Here is a 19,640-nt window from a genome sequence, read left to right on the forward strand (position 1 = left end):
AGCACACCACTAATGAAGCCAGAGAAGTGAAATGGTTGTTGTTTGGATAACGGATAATGCTTCCAGTCACTTAGCCACCCCCACCATGTCTTCCACACGGTCAAGTCTGAGTAGCCGTGAGTATGGACCGGATATTCCTCACCCTGATCTTCCTTCCTCCCACCATGCCGAGTGCACTGAGGCAACTGATCCCAAACTTGGGAACTCCAAAGAGCTGTTCAGCTTTCCCTTTCAAGATTCCGGGCTCTTGGCCGGTCAACTTGAAGTGGGGCCAGATGAGATCGCAGGTAGCGGTGCCCAAAGTTTTGACCAGCCACGGTGACTAGAAGGTGATGGTGGGAAAGTGTCACAAGAGGTGGACGATGATGAGACACAATTGCCAGAAAGTCAGGAGGAGGAACACGGTGTGGATGTGGAAGACGAGGTAGTGGCTGACATGGTGACTAACCCAACCTGACAGGAGGATATGCAGAGTGAGGACAGCAGCACACATGGGGAAGGAGGCATATCACCCCAACAGGCAGGAAGAAGCAGTGTGGTGGCCACAGACAGAAGGCGTGCATCCAATCCCCGTAACACCAACATGAGGGAAGTTGCCATTCCAACTGTTACATCTTCCTAAGTCTGGTAATTTTTTAAAGACTCTAACGATAACCTCAAACAGGCCATTTGCAGCACCTGCAATGCCTGCATCAGCAGGGGTATCAAAACTACCAGCCTGACCACCACCAGCATGATTAGGAACATGGCAGCAAAGCACCCGGCTTTGGGGGCCGAACGCCAGGCTCCAGTAACACTGTCTGCAGGTGATACCACTGCTTCTTCCACTGTTTTGCATAGAAGCCAATCCCCAGTCCACCGTGCATGTGAAAATGCCTCTAGCCCTGCACCTGTTGCCCACAGTAAAGCAGCACCATCATCAATCTCATCCACGTCTTTGTCCCAGCACAGCCTTCAGTTGTCTATACCCCAGTCATTGGAATGCAAGCGGAAATATGCATCCAAAGCCCCACAGGCCACAGTCCTAAATTCTAACATTTCTCTTCTGCTTGTGCTTGAAATGTTGCCTGATGGCGGCGGCCGTCCCAAGGTACTCGTTCGCCAGCCGCCACTTTTTCTCCCGGTGTGCCATACCGGCATTACACCAGCATGTGTCCTACAACATTACCTGTGCCCTCAACAATGCTGTTACTGGGTAAGTCCACCTAACCACGGACATGTAGACAAGTGTTTGTGGGCAGGGATGGCACATCTCACTGACGGCACACTGGGTTAAGATCATGGAAGCTGGGACCCAACCGGACCTTGGGATGAAACACATCCTCCCCACACTGAGGATTGCAAGCCCTCCGTCTATCAGGGTTGCCCCCACAGTCTACAGCTCCTGCACCTTCTTCTTCTCCTCTTCAGCCTCCATCTCTGAAATCAACACATTAGTCAGAAGCTGGAAGCACTGCAGCACTGCCTGAGCCAAGCGGCAACAGGCTGTACTGAAGCTAATCTGCATAGGTGACAAACCACACAATGCAGAAGAGTTGTGGACAGTGCTGAAAGAGCAGTCAGATATTTGGATGACACCGCTAAACCTACAGCCAGGCATGGTCGTGTGTGACAATGGCCGGAACCTGGTGGCGGCTCTGAGGCAAGGTGAGCTCACACACGTACCTTGCCTGGCCCATGTGCATAACCTCATGGTTCAACGGTTTCTGAAAAGCTACCTGGAGCTGCCGGATCTGCTAGTGTAAGTACGCCATATGTCTGCCCATTTTAGGAAGTCAGCTACAGCTTCAGCCGCCCTTGCCGTGCTTCAGCAATGTTTGCAGCTTCCGACTCACCTATTGGTGTGTGATGTCCCCATGCATTGGAACTCTGTGCTGCATATGTTGGAAAGGATTTGTGAGCAGAAGAGGGCAGTTGTTGACTACCAACATCAACAAGGCCGTCGATATTCAGTTCAGACTCTGCACATAAGACCTCAGGAGTGGACATGGATGTCAGACATATGTACCATCCTACAAAACTTTGAGGACTGCACCAAGATGGTGAGCGGCAATGACGCCATAATTAGTGTCATCATCCCGCTTCTCAGCATTCTGAAAACCTCTCTGCTCACAATTAAAGATGATGCATTACAGGCAGAGCATGAGGACATGGACCAAGGAATCATACAGGGGGATTACACTCAGCCCAGCCTCATGTCTTCCCAACGTGGATTGGTAGGCAATGAGGAGGAGGAGGAGGAAGAACAGGAGCTACTTTCATGCGCTATAGACGATACTACAAGCACAGCTGTCATACCATCTGTTCAGCGGGGATGGCCTGAGGACAGGGAGTAGGAGGATTAGGAGGAGAAGGACAGCATGGTCAGTCATCCTGTTGGTGGGGACGCAGAAGTCTTGCCTGTTAGCAGTCTGGCACGCATGGCTGACTTTATGTTGCGCTGCATTTCACGTGACCGTCACATTATAAACATTTTTTGTGACACTCATTACTGGTTGGCTGTAATGCTCACGCTGAGACTGGTTGGTGTGGGCGTCTGTGGGTGTGACCCCACTGGACCACAGACCAGACTTCCCTGGAAGGGGCGTAACTAAGTAGCTTCCTGGGTGTTCACTGGAGCCTCTGATGGTGAGGTCAGACTTGTGCAACAGGAAACTACCAGGTACCACTCCAGGGTGGAGTCTGATTGTGGATGCTGATCCCACGAGGGAACAAGACACGGGCAGGCAGGCACGGCAGTGACACTGGCTGACGGACAGGTACGGCAGAGGCCCTGACAGGCAGACTGGCTTGACGGAGATACTGGCAAGCAGACGGGCACGGCTGGCACTCGAGCAGACAGGTGGGCATGGCCGGCACTCTGGCAGACAGGACGGACAGGGCTGACACTCTGGTAGGAACTGATATGCCGGCGAGTGTATGGAGACAGGTAAGAACCTGTTCAGACTGGTGAATATAAAGAAGCAGGTAGAGACCTGTATGGCAAGTTGCTAAATAGAAGTAGAGCAAGAGTGGATGCAAAGCTGAACAACAGGAGGCGGAGTAAGAGTAGGAGGCGGAGCCAAGAACATAAACGCAGGTAAGTACAGAGAAAGAGAAAGCAGAGCTAAGAGCAGAGAAGAGAAAGGAGGAACTAAGGATGGAGCCACTAGAGGCAGGACCAATAGCAGAGATACTGGTGGCGGAGCCAAGAGCGAAGACTATGGAGGCGGAGCCAAGAGTGAAGATGCTGGAAGCAATGCCAAGAGCCAGAACCGCAGGAGGCAATGCCAAGAGTCAGAAGGCAGGAAACCACAGGTAGTGGTGAGCAAGGCAGAGAGGCACAGAACTACAGTGTAGTAGTGAACAGTGTAGAGAGATGCAGAACCACAGACAGCGGCAACCAGGGCAGAAAGATAAGGCAAAGGTACACACAGCAGAGTGGGAAATGACAAATGACAAAGAAGGAACAGGAACAGACATACACCAGAGTTCAGACAGGAACGGACACGGATACACAAGCAGAACACGGATGAAGGCCTGCGTATTGCAGCCCTCAGAGAAAGAGACAGACATGACCTGGCAGCTCAGTAGCAAACGCTAACTGAGGGAAATAGTTTGCTCAGGCATCCTCCAATGGGTGAGGATGCCTTAAGTATCAGAGGCCACTAGGCTATTGGCCAGGGACACCTTAGGGAGGTGCACACATTCTCAATAAGAATCCGGAGTTGCTGGCGCCGCCCCCCTATGCACACAGCCAGGAAGTGTACACAGAGTAAGCGGCCATGGAGCACATGGCATGGAGCCGGCAGCAGACAGATCTCACAGCATGGCACAGGGTGAGTGAGTTGATGTAACAGGCAGGTGGGGAATGGAAGGCCATGCAGTGATGCTGGCAGGGTTGTTACAGTGGTGACACTTCTAGACCCATGCTACAAGGAGAACTTTCAATCTCTTCTGCCAGAGGCAGAGAGGTGTACTAAAATGTTGCAGGACCAGAGGGCCCTTGTAGCAGAATTACTTAGAAAATTCTCATGTGAGAACGCTGGCAGCAGACATCAGAGTTTGTTGTACAACCAAGGAGTCCAAGCGAGAGAGACAGAAGTACAATCCAGCTCAGGCAGGGGAACAATGGCAAAGTTCTAGGACAGTTTTCTCAGACCCTCCCATGGTGCTGGCACAGAGGCAAGGGGTGCTGTCACAAGAAGTGCAATGTTTGGAAAGATGCTGAGGGAGTACCTTGCAGATCGCACAAACGTCCTGCATGATTCCTCTGTGCCTTTTAATTATTGAGTACCCAAGCTGGACACGTGACATGAACTGGCTCTCTATGCCTTGGAGGTCCTGGCCTGCCCTGCTGATAGCGTTCTGTCAGAAAGGGTTTTTAGGGATGCTGGTGGAATTATAACAGATAAGCGCATCCGGCTGTCCAGGGCTGCCACTAGAAATTTCGGGGCCCCATACTGGCAAAATTTTTGGGGCCCCCTTGAGACTCCGCCCAGGCTCCACCCCAGCCCCGCCTCCACGCTCCACCCCTTGAACTGTCCACAGTCCCAGCGCTCTCTCTTGGAAAAACTCCACTTCTCACCAATCACACATTAACAGTTCCCATCACCAGATCACACATATAACTGGCAGCTTTTGTTTTGGTCAAAAGATTTTTTAAGCCGCCACCATAACACGGTAGACACTTTTGGCCGGGCCCTACTCTACTGTAACCTATTAAATATTTGTTAAAATATGCAATACAATTTAGGCATATTTTTATTTATTTTTCAATTTTTAAAATGACCAATAATATCACATACAAAGAACAAATACCACAGCACTATGACCAGATGACATATTACCACCACAAATGCACGGATGATTGACCTCGTGGAGACCAAAACTGTTATGATGCGGTGGTTTAGGAGCAACATGGAACGATCTCTGAAGGAAGTGGTATCTGTACTGACCGCAGTCCCTAAGCTCAACACAACACTAGAAGTAGCCGTGGGATGCTCCTAACTATCCCTAGGCACCTCGTCACAGCCTTAGAGCTAACTACCCCTAAAGATAGAAGCAGGAAATCTGCTTCCCAGAGCTTCCAGCAAGACAGAATTAATTCATACTGATAAGCTGGACAAACATAGAAAGCACAGAATGGATAAGTCCACAATCTGTGGACAGAAAAGAGCAAGCAAGAACTTAGCTTTGCTGAGCTGGTCAGGATAACAGGGAAATCCAAAGAGATGTGAATCCAACCAGAAACCATTTACAAGTGGCACTGGCTGAAGGATAGAGCCAGGCATAAATAACCGAGCAGAAAAGACGATCAGTGGAAGCAGCTGCTGACAGCTAAATCCAAGGAGCAGCCATACCACTTGAAACCACAAGAGGGAGCCCAAGAGCAGAACTCACGAAAGTGCCACTTACAACCACTGGAGGGAGCCCAAGAGCGGAATTCACAACACAAAACATCCAACACTGCGGAGACACCATCACGTGTTTCTCAACGTAGTGATCCAGAACACTGCCCTCAAATATGCAAATGCATGTAGAGGAGCTGCGGAGACACCATCACGTGTTTTTCAACGCAGGCAGTGAATAGCCAGGCCTTTCTCCAGGAAGGAACAACCAAGAGAAGGGCAGCATCCAATAAAGGAAAACATCCAATAAAGGAAAACCACCTATGCCAAGCATGGTATCCATCCATAGACAGCTGTTTTTCGGGGTTTTTGCCCCTCATCAGTGTGGAGTAGGAAACTGGCTATCAGGAGCAGTGCCTAGTAGAAAGTCTATAAAGGCACGGATGATTGACCTCGTAGAGACCAAAACATCCAACACTGCGGAGACACCATCACGTGTTTCTCAACGTAGTGATCCAGAACACTGCCCCCAAATATGCAAATGCATGTAGAGGAGCTGCGGAGACACCATCACGTGTTTCTCAACGCAGGCAGTGAATAGCCAGGCCTTTCCCCGGGAAGGAACAACCAAGGGAAGGGCAGCATCCAATAAAGGAAAACATCCAATAAAGGAAAACCACCTATGCCAAGCATGGTATCCATCCACAGACAGCTGCTTCGGGGTTTTTGCCACACTACTCCACACTGATGATGTCTCCATTCTGCCGCATCTGTCGCCAATCCTCCCCCATCTTTCATCCTGCCCCGTGTCTCCAATCATGCCCCGTATCTCCATTCTGCCCCGTGTCTCGCATTCTGCCCCAATGTCCAGCATTCTGCCCCTGTCCAGCATTCTGCCCCCGGGTCTCACAGTCTGCCCCTGTGTCCAGCATACTGCCCCTGTCACTGTGTCCAGCATTCTGCCCCTGTCACTGTGTCCAGCATTCTGCCCCTGTCACTGTGTCCAGCATTCTTCCCCAGTGTGTCCAGCATTCTTCCCCTGTGTGTCCAGCATTCTTCCCCTGTGTGTCCAGCATTCTGCCCCTGTGTGTCCAGCATTCTGCCCCAGTGTGTCCAGCATTCTGCCCCAGTGTGTCCAGCATTCTGCCCCAGTGTGTCCAGCATTTTGCCCCAGTGTGTCCAGCATTCTGCCCCTGTATGTCCAGCATTCTGCCCCTGTGTGTCCAGCATTCTGCCCCTGTGTGTCCAGCATTCTGCTCCTGTATGTCCAGCATTCTGCCCCTGTGTGTCCTGCATTCTGCCCCCTGGGCCCCCCTGGATCGCCGCTCTCAAAGAAAAAAAAAAACACGAGTTCTTACCTGGCCATGCTCCTGTGGCGGGCGAAGCTCCCTCCAGGCTCCACGCAGATACACTCGCCGGGCCCGGCGGCTGAGAATGACGTCAGACGCCGGCGAGTGCGCACTGCGGCCCTACTCAGCTGCCAGCCTCAGACTTGCTGGCGGCTGTTAACTATTTACGTGTGGGGGCGGGCCCGCATGTCAATAGCGTGCCGCAGCGCCTGCAGGGGGAGCCTGGTGAGCAGATGAGACGGGGCCCAATGCGGGCCCCCTCTGCTCACCAGGCCCCATACGCCAGTCACGGCTGTAATGCCCTGATGGCAGCCCTGCGCCTGCCAACTGAAAATGCTGACAGGATGACTCTTATAAAAATGAACAAGGGCTGGATTGGGCAAGATTTCTGTACACCACCAAGTGAAAACAGTGAAACATAACCTGTAATACATTGTCTTTTTTGAGGAGATGTATTGTCATGCACCTCTCCCCAACCACACATGGCTATCCGCTTCCTAATTTAGTCTTTTTGGTGTTATCCTACTCCTTATCCTCATCATCATCATCCACAACAAGCACAACACCAGGGTGAACGTATTCCGTGATGCAAAAGTCACTCAATTTTTGTGCAAGGGTGTTTTTCAGATGCCCGTTACTAATTAGAAACCAAAATAAACGCCCCCAGGGGGAACTGTCTTCAAAATAAGATGTATGTATATTTTTCCATTTATTCTTATATATTCCAGTTTTAATATCTCTGCACCATCCTTTTATGACCCAGTGTATACATCTACAATATGAAAATATTGAAATACTATTATATATATTTTTTTTTATATCCATGTCTCTGAGCTGTTACTAGGGACAAACGTATCTCGTTGGACACAATCTGGCATCATATATATGAACTTGTGTTCGCCCCTCCCTTTTGTTATGTACTTTCATCGGTGGATTCACATCCTTTTTTTTATTTTATTTCAGAATGATTTATCTTTATGTCTCTTTATTCTCCACCACTAGACCACCAGGCTTAACGTCTTCTGTGCCACTACAGGCAGTCCATTTTTTGGCAAGGATGTCTATGATGCCCATAGTATATTTTTAAAAAATGCATCCCCCTTGGGGAAATGTTTGTCAGCCCACGCATTGCATGTATGGGCAATACAAGTCTAGGAGACACACTCCTTTACATTTGGCCTATTTTTTAATGAGGCCTTCAGCAATGTCTCCTCATTCTCCACCACTAGATCACCACGCTTAACGTGTTCTGTGATGCTACAGACAGTACAATTTTTGCCAAGCCTGTCTATGATGTCCATAAAAGTTTTTTAGAAAAGGTACTTCCCATGGTGAAATGTTTCTCAGCCCAGTGCTCTGCAAAGTGTCAGATCAGCGATCAGACCATATAACATGATGTCCCCCCCCCCCCAGGGCAATCTTATAAAGTAAAAAAAAAATATTTAGTTGTGTAAAAAAAAAAACCCCTTCAGTGACCACCGTAAAAAAAGAGGCAAAAAACAACGCTTTATTATCATACCGCCGAACAAAAAGTGGAATAGCACGTGATCAAAAAGACAGATATAAATAAACATGGTACCGCTGAAAACGTCATCTTATCCCACAAACAACGAGCCACCATACAGCATCATCAGCAAAAAAATAAAAAAGTTATAGTCCTCAGAATAAAGCGATGAAAAAATACTTATTTTTTCTCTAAAATAGTTTTTAACGTATAAAAACGCCAAAACATAACAAAATGATATAAATGAGGTATCGCTGTAATCGTACTGACCCGAAGAATAAAACTGCTTTATCCATTTTACCAAACGCAGAATGGTATAAAGGCCCCCCCAAAAGAAATTCATGAATAGCTGTTTTTTGGTCATACTGCCTCACAAAAATCGGAATAAAAGGTGATCAAAAAATGTCACGTGCCCGAAAATGTTACCAATAAAAACATCAACTCATCCCGCAAAAAACAAGAGCTCAAATGACTCTGTGGACCAAAATATGGAAAAATTATAGCTCTCAAAATGTGGTAACGCAAAAAAATATTTTTTAGTGTGTGACGGCTGCCAGTCATAAAAATCCACTAACAAAACGCTATAAAAGTAAATTAAACCCCCCTTCATCACCCCCTTCGTTAGGGAAAAATAAAAAAAATTAAAAATGTTTATATTTCCATTTTCCAATTAGGGTTAGGGCTAGGGTTAGGGTTAGGGTTGGGGTTAGGGATAGGGTTAGGGCTGCGGTTAGGGTTAGGGCTAGGTATATTTTTAGGGCTAGGGTTGGGGTTTGGATTACATTTACAGTTGGGATTAGGGTTAGGGGTGTGTCAGGGTTAGTGGTGTGGTTAGGGTTATGGTTGGCATTAGGGTTTGGGGTGTGTTGGAGTTGGGGTTAGGAGTGTGGTTGGGATTACGGTTAGGCGTGTGTTTGAGTTAGGGTTTCAGTTAGAATTGGGGGTTTCCACTGTTTAGGCACATCAGGGCTCTCCAAAGGCGACATGGCGTCGGATCTCAATTCCAGCCAATTCTGCGTTGAAAAAAACAGTGCTCCTTCCCTTCTGAGCTCTCCCGTGCGCCCAAACGGAGTTTACCCCAACATATGGGGTATCAGCGTACTCAGGGCAAATTGGACAACAACTTCTGGGGTCCAATTTCTCTTGTTACCATTGGGAAAATTAAAATCTGGGGGTTAAAAAAAACATTTTTGTAGGAAAAAATGATTTTTTATTTTCACGGCTCTGTGGTATTAACTGTAGTGAAACACTTGGGGATTCAAAGTTCTCACAACACATCTAGATAAGTTCCTTGGAGGGTCTAGTTTCCAATATGGGGTCACTTGTGGGGGGTTTCTACTGTTTAGGTACATTAGGGCTCTGCAAACACAATGTGATGCCTGCAGACCATTCAATCTAAGTCTGCATTCCAAATGATGCTCCTTCCCTTCCGAGCTCTACCATGCACCCAAACGGTGGTTACTCCCCACATATGGGGTATCATCGTACTCAGGACAAATTGCACAACTTTTGGGGTCCAATTTCTCCTGTTACCCTTGGGAAAAAACAAAACTGGGGGCTAAAAAATAATTTTTGTGGAAAAAAAAAATAAATTTTATTTTCATGGCTCTGCGTCATAAACTGTAGTGAAACACTTGGGGGTTCAAAGCTCTCACAACACATCTAGATAAGTTCCTTAGGGGGTCTACTTTCCAAAATGGTGTCACTTGTGGGGGGTTTCAATGTTTAGGCACATCAGTGGCTCTCCAAACGCAACATGGCGTCCCATCTCAATTCCTGTCAATTTTGCATTGAAAAGTCAAACGGCACTCCTTCCCTTCCGAGCTCTGCCATGTGCCCAAACAGTGGTTTACTCCCACATATGGGGTATCTGCGTACGCAGGACAAATTGCACAACAAATTTTGGGGTCCAATTTCTTCTTTTACCCGTGGGAAAATAAAAAAACGGGAGCAAAAATATCATTTTTGTGAAAAAATATGATTTTTTATTTTTACGGCTCTGCATTATAAACTTCTATGAAGCACTTGGCGGGTCAAAGTGCTCACCACACATCTAGATAAGGTCCTTAGGGGGTCTACTTTCTAAAATGGTGTCACTTTTGGGGGGTTTCATATCCTGATGACTGACCCCATCTTGCAAAAAATTCTTCCCTCTGGCCCATCCATGGTAGCAAGACGAAGTAGGAATCTCCGAGATCTACTGGTGCACAGCCATTATGACCCCACTTTGGAAATTTCTAAAAAACCACTTCAACATGGTTTTTTCCCTTGTGGGATGTGCAAAGCATGCCTCAACATGAAAAAAGCAGGTAAATTCTCTAATTCAGAAGGGACTAAATCTTTTGAGATTCGTAAACATCTCACATGCTCCTCCCAAGGAGTGATATATCACGCTACATGTCCTTGCAGCATGATTTACATCGGCATGACCACCCGTGAAGTGAAAATTAGAGTACGCGAGCATATCAGGGATATCGAAAAGGCCAAAACAACTCATGAACTTGCACTTTTAAAAACACTGCCACGTCATTTTAAAATAAAGCATGATTGCAATCCGAAAGGACTTCTCTTCAAAGCCATTGATCAGGTCAACCTGGGGTCACGTGGTGGTGATTTGGCCAAGTCCCTAGCACAACTTGAGAGTAAATGGATTTATCGACTTGGTACAATCACCCCACGTGGCCTCAATGAAAGCTTCGGCTTCAACTCCTTTCTGTAACTACCCCTCTAACATAATTTTGGGACCAGTTTTTAAGGTGTTTTTCATGTCTCTTCTTGGTTTTAATTGTCTTTGGTTTTAATATTTGTCTTTGTACATATAATAATTATATAAATCTTACCTCTAGATTCACATACCTGCACGACGCACTTTCCGGTTCATTGTCTGGTATCTCCTTCCTCTCTTCCCATCACCATGCGGTGTCACCACAGGCAACTTCAAGATCCCTGGAATACCGGACGATCTGCAAGGAATAGCCAAAAAAACAGACTTTAATCAAAGACTTTCATAGCAGTACATTACATCTTTATATGCTGTGTGTATATTCACATTTAATATAAACTAAAGTTCTATCTTTATATCTGTTAGTTGTCCGAGTAGCACAATATGAAATAATACCATGTTTCGACGTACTATCTGCATATTTATATCTGTTTTTGGAGGTTCTTAGAGATATGGAGTAAATTTCCCTTTTTCACTTTTTTGCTATAGTATGGGCTTGGTATGAAACGGTAGCATACTGTCCCACCCCCCCCCCCCTCTTTTGGTTGGTGTTGTCTCCTGTTCCGTTTCTTTGATGTATCTGTCGCCGTGCCTGCCGCTGTACGTATCTGGCCCCGGTATTATATGCCGTGGGATGGATGTGTGTGGTGGTGGATATGGTGGTGGGTGTGTCGGGGAGGTGGAGCAGGAGAGCGGCAACATTACCATTCTGTAGGGGCCATTATCTTTAATTATATTTATTCTTTTTTATATATATACTTGTTTGCACTTTTATCTTCGGTTTGGCTACATTATGACCAAAACCCTACAATAATTCCTTTCCTAACACCTAGCATTCCAAGGGCCATTTTCTTGTCTCTTATATACACTTGGCTTAATACTTCTATATCACGCCTCCTGGATCTACACACGCTTGCAGCACTCACCACATAGTATCTTTTACACTGTTTTGATCCATAAAACTGCATTTTGTTATAGCCCTAATTCTCACTGCACTATGTTGGTAGTGTGCATTGCTTTATTTAGCAGTGCACCTTGCCGTTTCATTATTATGTCTTTTGACGGAATTCCAGTCACCTTCTAAACTCTTCGGTATTATACAGTGCATTTAGTGCCCCTCCACCATGTGTGACATTCTGTCCCCATCCAAATATCTTATATATAAGTTTAGCCTCCATATCCATAAGTTAGATTCACATAGCACCAGCAGTAGTTGTATCTTCAAGTTGCGGCTCCTAATATATTCTACCAGCGGTCCTTTTTATCTATCCTTTACCTGGCATCTTAGTACGCCTGCGCGGCCCTGACACTCTCTATCTCTAGGTTTCAGACATAATCACCAACTTCCTGTCCTCTCAGTACGCCTGCGCACCTTTCCTTCAGTTGCCGTGGCCCGCCTGTCAGAGAGTCTAACTACGCACGCGCGGTGTCCGTATACCCCCTCTGACTTCCGGGAGGCGCTAACCCACGTGACCGCAGTGCGTTCCACTGCGTGTCACGGTGCGCAATCCCGGAAGTCCCATTAGCAAGGTGGGGCGGTACATCGGCGCGCGCAGTCAGGAGATTCCTCGTGACATCACCGGAACCGGCGTCTTGCAGCGTTCCCTATTTAAACCCCCTCGATACCTTGTTAACTTGTCCTCGCCCCCACTGGAAGAAGCTACGGCGAAACAGCGCTTGTCGGGCGCCGGGGATCCGCTCCTGCCTCCTGCTACTGGTCACTAGTATCTCTCTGCACCTCTGGCTACATTAAGGTAATTAACCCTGGGACTATTAATATGTGTACCTTAGCCTCTTATCATTAGGTACCTCCTCTATCATGGCAATCTTACATGAATCCTTTTCCAGGTGGTTAGCATACTTTTTTGCACCACTGGATACATTTTAGGTTTTTTTCTGCCAAGCCTTAGAGGGGAATACCATGCTCAGGGTCCACATACCACAATTTGGTAACAGTTTTGTGCAGTGTCTTGCTATTCAGCCTTACATATACTAGTGCCACCATCAATACTATCATCTGCTATACTCTGGGCTTTTCTATCTCCTGTGCCCATATGAGGCAGGTCCATCTCCCCCAGATTTTTGTCTAGGTGTTGAAATATCCCCTGTATTTTATCTATATTTTGTGTTTTTGATTGTTTTGTTTTTTTAAAGATTGTTAATAAAAAATTACATTTTTAAATTACCTTCCTCATCCTCACTTCGTCTTTCCTTTGGAAGATACCATTCTCTACAAAGGAATATGTGAATTATGAATATTTGAAGTGACCTTTGCCTGTTCTAAATAGGACTATGGGAATTATATGTGTCTCTGTATTGTATAGACAGACTGTCCGCTTTCTCCTTTACAGAATGGACTTTAAAGCCAGGGAAAAAACCTGGCAAGCTAAGGCATCCGATTTATTTAAACAGGGGCCCACCAAGACAAATGAGGATGTAGTTACAATTAATAAAGACCTGATTAAACAATACAGGAGTGCCCTTTACAAAAAGACCAAGACGTGGTGGAACCGGTCAGCCCTGGAGAACTATATGGATAAACAAATTATCCCCAGGGGACTAAGAGTCCAATTATATCCGTCCTTTGAGTTGGAAGACGACGTGCTTATCAAACGTTGGCTTTCTACGGCTACCACATGCTCCTTGGAGTTTATCCAAATCATAATTGATAAGAATACCATGTCTTTAGCATCTCTTGACTCTGAAATTGATGAGTGCGAACAACGCCTTATGAAGGATATTCCGGTGGAGAATTTTGACCAAGTGATGACTGAAATTAATAAAGATGTGGACAGATGGGAAAAAGAAGTGTGTCAAAACAAAATCCGAAAATTTCAGAGGGACGTTAATGACTATGATACGGACAAAATATATAGATGGCAAAACAAGAAGGCCACCCACCCTGGCAGAAACAAGCAAAATGATAGAAGAACTGGGAAATCAAGTCATCAAAGGAGTCCTTCAGCAAGTTCGGCGATATCTACCTCAGATATAAACACCTCACAGAGTGACGGGGAAAATGTGACAAGTGAAACCTCCAAAAATGAAAAACGATTACCGGATATCTTCACAAGATCTAAGGCCCTTCGGACCCAAGGAGATCAATTGAAGGTAATTAATCTATCCAAATATGAACTATCTATGGCAGAGGTGAGACTCCTGGAGAGAGGACTGACATTTTCACCAACATGTCGGTTAGATACTTTTACGGCTATTAGGGACCTACACCTCTTCTCCAGGAAACTCATCCTCAAAAAGTTCCATTTCAAAAATGATGCCCATGATAACTTCTCCACAGTGGAAGAAGATGAAACGTTAAGGAACCTTGAAGAACTTCTGGAAGAGAATGCACCGGTTCAGGTAAGTCAATTCCCTCACAATCTATTCAACAAATCTAAGAAATTTCCCCCAATCAATACTTGTCCTGCTATTGACATATTCACGAGAGTCATTTCAGCCGAAATTGAAGCCTTATCTGACAAACCAGTCTGGGCATCAAACCTGAATAAAGAAGAAAAACAGGCCCTGGTTCATCTTCAGTCCTTAAAGGATGTGGTTTTTAAACCTGCGGATAAGGGGGGAAACTTAGTAATATGGCCAGTAAACATGTATGAGAAACAGGCTTATAAATTACTAAACGTACCAAATTGTTACCAAAAACTAACACATAACCCTCTTCAGAAGTACCAGGCTGATCTTGTTCTAATCATCGAAAGAGCCTATGAACAGGGGATTATTACAAAAAAAATGGTCGAAACAATTGAAAAATTACATCCTAAGCTCCCCACCCTATACTTAATTCCCAAATTACACAAGGATCCATGTGATCCTCCCGGAAGACCTATCATCTCAGGGAACGGAGGCTTATGTGAAGTGGTCTCCGATTTTGTGGATTTTTTTCTTAAACCATTAGTGCCATCCCTACCATCGTATATTCAGGATACCACATCGGCCCTCCAGAGACTTAACAACTTGTCTCTGGATCAGGATATGGTGATGGTTACTGCCGACGTGGAAGCCCTTTACACTTCCATTAGGCATAGGGATGGCCTTGAAGCAGTGAAATGGTATCTTTTAAGTAGTGATCTGGATAGAAACATAATCCCTCTAATCTTAACTCTTCTGGAATTTATACTAACGCACAACATCTTTACGTTTAACAAACACACGTATTTACAGACCCAAGGCACTGCTATGGGGGCCTCTTGTGCCCCCTCTTATGCCAACCTTTTTTTAGGAGCTTGGGAACGGGACATCTTCCAGCGGGATACAATCCCAGACATCAATAAAGTTCAAGGGTGGATGCGATACATCGATGATGTATGGTTCATCTGGGAGGGAACACCGCAGGATTTACAAAAACTAATGATCAATCTTAACAACAACAATCGTAACATCTTCCTAACATACAAATCGGGATTAGAGCTGGAATTCCTTGACATTAAAATTAAGGTAATGGATGGCATGATACATACCGACTTGTACAGAAAACCCACGGCAACTAACTCCCTTCTTCATGCCACCTCTTCCCATCTACCCACAATTATCAAGGGAATACCGGTGGGACAATTTCTACGGGCCAGGCGCATTTGCTCGGAGGATACTACTTTTGAAACACAGGCAGTTGATCTCACTAACAGATTCCTACACCGAGGGTATAGCAAGAGGAATATCCGTAAAGGATATAGAAGAGCCAAAAATACTTCCAGAGATAGCCTTCTTTACTCCAATAAACGTAAAACTAAAGAAAACAATGACCAGGTCAGATTTATCAGTACGTACAATAATCAATGGAATGAGATTAAATCTATTTTCAAAAAACACTGGAATATCCTGATGACTGACCCCATCTTGCAAAAAAATCTTCCCTCTGGCCCATCCATGGTAGCAAGACGAAGTAGGAATCTCCGAGATCTACTGGTGCACAGCCATTATGACCCCACTTTGGAAATTTCTAAAAAACCACTTCAACATGGTTTTTTCCCTTGTGGGATGTGCAAAGCATGCCTCAACATGAAAAAAGCAGGTAAATTCTCTAATTCAGAAGGGACTAAATCTTTTGAGATTCGTAAACATCTCACATGCTCCTCCCAAGGAGTGATATATCACGCTACATGTCCTTGCGGCATGATTTACATCGGCATGACCACCCGTGAAGTGAAAATTAGAGTACGCGAGCATATCAGGGATATCGAAAAGGCCAAAACAACTCATGAACTTGCACTTTTAAAAACACTGCCACGTCATTTTAAAATAAAGCATGATTGCAATCCGAAAGGACTTCTCTTCAAAGCCATTGATCAGGTCAACCTGGGGTCACGTGGTGGTGATTTGGCCAAGTCCCTAGCACAACTTGAGAGTAAATGGATTTATCGACTTGGTACAATCACCCCACGTGGCCTCAATGAAAGCTTCGGCTTCAACTCCTTTCTGTAACTACCCCTCTAACATAATTTTGGGACCAGTTTTTAAGGTGTTTTTCATGTCTCTTCTTGGTTTTAATTGTCTTTGGTTTTAATATTTGTCTTTGTACATATAATAATTATATAAATCTTACCTCTAGATTCACATACCTGCACGACGCACTTTCCGGTTCATTGTCTGGTATCTCCTTCCTCTCTTCCCATCACCATGCGGTGTCACCACAGGCAACTTCAAGATCCCTGGAATACCGGACGATCTGCAAGGAATAGCCAAAAAAACAGACTTTAATCAAAGACTTTCATAGCAGTACATTACATCTTTATATGCTGTGTGTATATTCACATTTAATATAAACTAAAGTTCTATCTTTATATCTGTTAGTTGTCCGAGTAGCACAATATGAAATAATACCATGTTTCGACGTACTATCTGCATATTTATATCTGTTTTTGGAGGTTCTTAGAGATATGGAGTAAATTTCCCTTTTTCACTTTTTTGCTATAGTATGGGCTTGGTATGAAACGGTAGCATACTGTCCCCCCCCCCCCCTCTTTTGGTTGGTGTTGTCTCCTGTTCCGTTTCTTTGATGTATCTGTCGCCGTGCCTGCCGCTGTACGTATCTGGCCCCGGTATTATATGCCGTGGGTTGGATGTGTGTGGTGGTGGATATGGTGGTGGGTGTGTCGGGGAGGTGGAGCAGGAGAGCGGCAACATTACCATTCTGTAGGGGCCATTATCTTTAATTATATTTATTCTTTTTTATATATATACTTGTTTGCACTTTTATCTTCGGTTTGGCTACATTATGACCAAAACCCTACAATAATTCCTTTCCTAACACCTAGCATTCCAAGGGCCATTTTCTTGTCTCTTATATACACTTGGCTTAATACTTCTATATCACGCCTCCTGGATCTACACACGCTTGCAGCACTCACCACATAGTATCTTTTACACTGTTTTGATCCATAAAACTGCATTTTGTTATAGCCCTAATTCTCACTGCACTATGTTGGTAGTGTGCATTGCTTTATTTAGCAGTGCACCTTGCCGTTTCATTATTATGTCTTTTGACGGAATTCCAGTCACCTTCTAAACTCTTCGGTATTATACAGTGCATTTAGTGCCCCTCCACCATGTGTGACATTCTGTCCCCATCCAAATATCTTATATATAAGTTTAGCCTCCATATCCATAAGTTAGATTCACATAGCACCAGCAGTAGTTGTATCTTCAAGTTGCGGCTCCTAATATATTCTACCAGCGGTCCTTTTTATCTATCCTTTACCTGGCATCTTAGTACGCCTGCGCGGCCCTGACACTCTCTATCTCTAGGTTTCAGACATAATCACCAACTTCCTGTCCTCTCAGTACGCCTGCGCACCTTTCCTTCAGTTGCCGTGGCCCGCCTGTCAGAGAGTCTAACTACGCACGCGCGGTGTCCGTATACCCCCTCTGACTTCCGGGAGGCGCTAACCCACGTGACCGCAGTGCGTTCCACTGCGTGTCACGGTGCGCAATCCCGGAAGTCCCATTAGCAAGGTGGGGCGGTACATCGGCGCGCGCAGTCAGGAGATTCCTCGTGACATCACCGGAACCGGCGTCTTGCAGCGTTCCCTATTTAAACCCCCTCGATACCTTGTTAACTTGTCCTCGCCCCCACTGGAAGAAGCTACGGCGAAACAGCGCTTGTCGGGCGCCGGGGATCCGCTCCTGCCTCCTGCTACTGGTCACTAGTATCTCTCTGCACCTCTGGCTACATTAAGGTAATTAACCCTGGGACTATTAATATGTGTACCTTAGCCTCTTATCATTAGGTACCTCCTCTATCATGGCAATCTTACATGAATCCTTTTCCAGGTGGTTAGCATACTTTTTTGCACCACTGGATACATTTTAGGTTTTTTTCTGCCAAGCCTTAGAGGGGAATACCATGCTCAGGGTCCACATACCACAATTTGGTAACAGTTTTGTGCAGTGTCTTGCTATTCAGCCTTACATATACTAGTGCCACCATCAATACTATCATCTGCTATACTCTGGGCTTTTCTATCTCCTGTGCCCATATGAGGCAGGTCCGTCTCCCCCAGATTTTTGTCTAGGTGTTGAAATATCCCCTGTATTTTATCTATATTTTGTGTTTTTGATTGTTTTGTTTTTTTAAAGATTGTTAATAAAAAATTACATTTTTAAATTACCTTCCTCATCCTCACTTCGTCTTTCCTTTGGAAGATACCATTCTCTACAAAGGAATATGTGAATTAAGGTCCTTAGGGGGTCTACTTTCTAAAATGGTGTCACTTTTGGGGGGTTTCAATGTTTAGGCACATCAGGGATTCTCCAAACACAACATGGCGTCCCATCTCAATTCCAGTCAATTTTGCATTGAAAAGTCAAATGGGGCTTCTTCCCTTCCGAGCTCTGCCATGCGCCCAAACAGTGGTTTACCTCCGCATATGGGGTATTGGCATACTCAGTACAAATTGTACAACAAATGTTGCGGTCCATTTTCTCCTGTTTCCCTTGGTAAAATAAAACAAAGTGGAGCTGAAGTAAATTTTTTGTGAAAAAAAGTTAAATGTTCATTTTGTTTAAACATTCCAAAAATTCCTGTGAAACACCTGAAGGGTTAATAAACATCTTGAATGTGGTTTTGAGCACCTTGAGGGGTGCAGTTTTTAGAATGGTGTCACACTTGGTTATTTTCTATCATATAGACCCCTCAAAATGACTTCAAATGGGATGTGGTCCCTTAAAAAAATGGTGTTCTAAAAATGAGAAATTGCTGGTCAAATTTTAACCCTTATAACTCCCTAACAAAAAAAAAATTTGGTTCCAAAATTGTGCTGATGTAAAGTAGACATGTGTTAAATGTTACTTATTAAGTATTTTGTGTGACATATCTCTGTGATTTAAGGGCATAAAAATTAAAAGTTTGAAAATTGCAAAATTTTCAAAATTTTCTCCAAATTTCCATTTTTTTCACAAATAAAAGCAGGTAATATCAAATAAATTTTACCACTATCATGAAGCCCAATATGTCACGAGAAAAGATTGTTAGAATCACCGGTATCCGTTGAAGCGTTCCAGAATTATAACCTCATAAAAGGACAGTGGTCAGAATTGTAAAAATTGGGCCGGTCATTAACGTGCAAACCACCCTTGGGGCTTAAGGGGTTAACATTGGGCCTAGTTTTTAATAATGACTTCCTCCCTCCTCTAATAATTTTCTACCACTAGATCACCAGGGTTCACGTGTCCGTGCTGCTACATACAGTCAATTTTTTGGCAATGGTGTCTGTGATCCTCAT

General features: G+C 45.0%; 1 protein-coding gene across 1 annotated transcript; it reads left to right on the top strand.

Annotated features, from left to right (window-relative positions):
* Positions 1 to 13,028: 13,028 nt before the first annotated feature.
* LOC138644637 (uncharacterized) lies at positions 13,029 to 18,543 on the top strand. The gene is made up of 2 exons (XM_069733228.1): positions 13,029 to 14,265; positions 16,469 to 18,543. The coding sequence occupies exons 1-2, from the start codon at positions 13,198 to 13,200 to the stop codon at positions 16,631 to 16,633; spliced, it is 1,233 nt and encodes a 410-aa protein (XP_069589329.1). The 5' UTR covers positions 13,029 to 13,197; the 3' UTR covers positions 16,634 to 18,543.
* Positions 18,544 to 19,640: the final 1,097 nt, after the last annotated feature.

The sequence above is a fragment of the Ranitomeya imitator genome, chromosome 7 (assembly GCF_032444005.1).
Source record: "Ranitomeya imitator isolate aRanImi1 chromosome 7, aRanImi1.pri, whole genome shotgun sequence".
Classification (NCBI taxonomy): domain Eukaryota; kingdom Metazoa; phylum Chordata; class Amphibia; order Anura; family Dendrobatidae; genus Ranitomeya; species Ranitomeya imitator.